Source organism: Aethalodelphis obliquidens, unplaced genomic scaffold (assembly GCF_003676395.1).
Source record: "Aethalodelphis obliquidens isolate GAN/ISIS:26980383/991018 unplaced genomic scaffold, ASM367639v1 scaffold47, whole genome shotgun sequence".
Lineage (NCBI taxonomy): Eukaryota > Metazoa > Chordata > Mammalia > Artiodactyla > Delphinidae > Aethalodelphis > Aethalodelphis obliquidens.
Window position 1 is genome coordinate 4,648,070 of NW_020837991.1, and position 4,039 is coordinate 4,652,108.

General features: G+C 57.6%; 1 protein-coding gene across 1 annotated transcript; it reads right to left on the bottom strand.

Moving 5' to 3' along the window:
* Window positions 1-1,306: 1,306 nt before the first annotated feature.
* On the bottom strand, window positions 1,307-3,809 carry TEX51 (testis expressed 51). Its single transcript, XM_027082431.1, has 6 exons — window positions 3,665-3,809; window positions 3,437-3,511; window positions 3,101-3,190; window positions 2,692-2,775; window positions 1,523-1,591; window positions 1,307-1,431 (listed from the first exon to the last, which is right to left on the bottom strand). Exons 1-6 carry the CDS (start codon window positions 3,807-3,809, stop codon window positions 1,307-1,309), a joined length of 588 nt encoding a protein of 195 aa, XP_026938232.1.
* Between the last annotated feature and the right edge of the window lie 230 nt (window positions 3,810-4,039).

The following is a 4,039-nucleotide window of genomic DNA, read 5'->3' on the forward strand; positions in this document are numbered from 1 at the left end:
CAAATCTGAGAGCCTGGGGAATCAGTGAGGAGGGGCACAGGGATGAGGCAAAAGGGCAGAGCCATGCCTGGGGGTCCCAGGGGTTCCATTTAACTCAGCAGCCTTGGGGGCTGAGAAGGAAAGGAATCTGGAGGGAGATGGAGCAGGGCAAGGCAACATTCCGGAGCGCAGGCTCAGCGGCCATGGCTCACGGGCCCAGCCGCTCCACGGCATGTGGGATCTTCCCGGACCGGGGCGCGAACCTGTGTCCCCTGCATCGGCAGGCGGACTCTCAACCACTGCGCCACCAGGGAAGTCCTGAGCCGGTATATTTCATTGTCAGCAGTACCAGTGATCCACCGGCGACCTGGGAGGTGCCAGGGTGGCCATCGGACGTGGGTGAGGTCTGCTACTGATGTGACTTGGAGCCTGTTTTCTCGTTTCTTCTGCTAGTCCCTGCTCTTGCTGGGGCCTCCGGCTGGCCCCTTACCACCTCTGTTCCACACCTAGACATGGGGACGCCTCGAGGGAGCCAGGCCGTTGCTGCCCTCATCTCTGGTGTTGGAACCAGCTGAGGCTAGTGTGATCCTGCAGAGCTGCCACTGCTGGGACCAGGAAAGGGGTCTTTCTGGAAGGAAAGGGTGGTGGCCTGGCAGGAAGAGGGTGAGGACATGAGACAGTCCTCGCGGGCCCGCATGGGGAGGATCGCAGTGTCGACTGCCACTGTGTAGGACCCCGCAGGAAGCGGATGGCACAGTCCATCAGAACACGAGGAGGGTGTTTTAATAGAGGCTGTTTACAAAGCATGGGCGTAGGGAAACCCCGAGAGAGAGTGCGGTCTCCCGGGCCTCAGAACTTCGGAACTGTCACCACCCCAGGTTAGAAGGGTCGGGGGAGGGAGAGTTACCAGAACCCAGAGATAAGAGAGCTTCCTGACAGCACCTGAGACCTTTGTTCAGCTGAAGGTGACAAGCGGCCTGCTGGGTCCCTGCTGAGAAAGGAGAAGCAGGCCTGCTTCTGCCTCTGACCTCCTGCTGGCCAAACCCAACCAGGAGCAGAGGGCAAGGGGTGCATGTTCGTAGTCTGTGCAGTCAGGGAGCAGGGTGGCAAAGGGTGGAGGGGTCGCTGCAGAGGGATGATGACAGCTATGGGTAGGGGAAACTTTGTGGATCGGGTGAAGACTTGGGGCATGGCTGCAGCTCTGTCCCGGGTGCCTGGCCCTGGGTGGGTCTGCTCACACTGGGGGCTGGTGGTGGCCCTCCTGAGTCCCGGCCCTTGATCCTATACTCCTTTGGCTGTGAGGCCCCGGGAGCCAGACTTGGGGTCGCTAGCCTTGCTGCCCCCAGGCCGACACAGCTTCCCCTCCGTGGGAGTTCTGGATGCCCCAGGACCTCCTTTTCTGCCTCCTTCTCCTTCTTCTTTTTCTTCTTCTCGAGCCAGAAAACGTAACATCTGGGCCAGGAATCAGGGTGGAGATGGGTCAGTCTAGGAGTAGGCGTGTCTTCCTTGGGGATGCTGGGGCTTGGAGCAGGCACTCAGCCACCTCCAGCTAGGGCCGCCAGGGGCAGAGCAACGCCGAGGCTCACAGCCCACATGAAGGTCCTCCTGGTCCCTGTGGGGGGTGGAAAGGGGGAGCCAGTGTTTGGGCAGCAGGCGGGGCCATCTCAGCTCTGAGAGGAGACTGCATTCTCTCTTTCTTTAATTCACCCACTCAGTCACTTGTTTGCAGACACTGAGCACCTACTGTGTGCCCACCTACATCTAAGGATGAATGAGACAGGATCCTTGCTCTCTAGGAGGGAGACAAGCAAACGATTCTGCTGTGGTGTCCAGGGAAGCGGGGCAGGGCAGGAAGGAGGAGAGATCTGGGGGAGCGCCCATGAGCCTGGGGAGAGGGAGCTGGTCAGAGGAAGCTTCTCAGGAAACGGACTTCTGAGCTGGACTTTGAAAGACCAGTAGGAGTTTAGATCAGATGGTCAAGGGGCCAAACTGTGTTCCAGGCAGAGGACACAGAGTGTTCAAGGACAGAAGCATGAAGCCGTTTGTCCAGCGTGTCAGCAGCTCCATGTGGCTGGGGAGGGGGGAGGTGAGCAGGGCCTCCCAAGGAGGAGGGTGGACTTTATCTGGGGCCCCTGGGAAAGTTATAACAGGAAGGGTCGGAGGTAGACTGGCTCCTTGGGAAAGGGTTCTTTGATTGTTGAGTAAGATGGGGCCAACAGGGTCTCGGAGGCCAGTTAGGAGAAGCTGCCATAATCCAGGTGAGAGGTGAGGCTGCCTGAGGAGTGGTAGATGCTGGAAGGACCATATGGCAACACACTGAAGAATTGTTTAGCAAGACCTGGTGACTACAGGCACTGAGTGAGGGGGAGGGGACTCCTGGTTTAGGAGGTCGAGAGCTTGAATGGGACATTTGCTGAGAGGGGTCCTGAGGGAAGAGCAGATTTGGGGGTGGAGATGGGTTTGGACATGTCCCCAGGCATGCTGGTTTTGAGGACCTGACGGACCCCCAGGGGGCATGTCCTAGATGCAGGTGGCTCTGAAGCTGGACACGTGGAATCCAGACATCTTGGGAGGTGCTACCTTCCCCAGGGAGGATGGAGAGCAAGGAGTGGTATCGGTATAGACAAGAAAGACAGTCCAGACAGAGACAACAATGGACTTGGAGGTGGAGGTGGGGAGGCTGCAGGCCAAGATGGATGGCTGGCCACTGACCTGGGCAGAGAGTGGGGTCTTGGCAGGTGAGGAAGTGTGTCTTGCAGTTGGCACAGCTGATGACCTCCAGTGTGGAGCGGATGTCTGAGAGAGAGAAGGGGCAGGAGCCTTAGCGAGAGCCAGGTGCCCCTCAGCCCTCACCCAGACCTGGTCCCCAAAATACTCACCACAGGACTTGTTGCAGGCTGCCCGGGAGGGTAAGATGGTAGAGAGACTGAGGTTCTGGGCAGACAGAGCTGGGAGAGGTCGGGGTGTGAGCAGGAAACGAAGCTGGGAGAAGGTGTGGTCAGGCGCCCTGAGCGAGGGAAGGGTGAGGTCTCCTGGGGAGGGGCCTGGGGGCGGGGATCTGCAGATTGGACTCTGCCTCCTTAGGTCTCCGGGAGGTGAAGGGCTGGGGGGCACCTCTCACTCTTCTTCTTCAGCTCTTCACATAGGTCCTCCAGATGCTTGGAAAACTGCTGCTTCAGGACATGAACCTCTTCCAGAAGTGATGGTTTATCTGGGTGGAGCAGGAAGGAAGAAGCCGTCTACATTTCATAGGTGGAATCAATCACTTTCTCAAGGTCGGGAATTCAAACCAGGTTTTTCAGACAGAGACTCTGTAGTGCACACAGTTGCTGTCTCTGACCCCACCCTTCACAACACCTCCACACACACCCCCCCATAGTGGTCTTCTGGGAATGCCTTGGAGGGCCAGGTTTTGTCAACCCAAGCCCTGGGGCCCTAAGACACTAAGCTTCCTCACCATCTCGAAACTTCTTAATGGCTTTATCTATGTGAGTGAATAATATTCCTGCTGTTTCCTCCAAATGGTCTTGACCTGAGAATGGGATTTGGGACAAAGGGAAGTCAGGGGACTAAGGTCCTGGGCCAGGTAAAGGGGTCAGCCCTGACCCCTGGTCTCCTGGCTGAGCCTCACCAAGATACCAGGATTCGAGGAAAGCATGACTGTCCAGAAATAGGGAGTGGAGGCTGTGGGAGAGCTCCACAGGTGGCCCTGGGGTGCCCCATAGAATCTGCAGGTCATAGTCTATCAGTGCAGGCGGCTCTGGCCAGCAGTGGAGGCAGCTCTTCCCATTGGTGGTGGACAAGAGACAGCTGAGCAGGAGAAGCAGCATCTTCTGGGGTCTTCCCTCAATGCCCTTACCACACTGCCTGGCAGTTCTACATGGAACACTGGCACCCTGTCGCCCTGGGAACCACATTCTCTTTGCAGAACAAAAGTAAATTCCACAGGGTAAGGTGAAGGCCAGCCATGGCACAAACCTGAGCTTTGACATCAGAGCCAAGTGAGGACCTTGATATCCTCCTCTGAAGGTGGGGTCACCGATCCTCATTGAGGACGGTT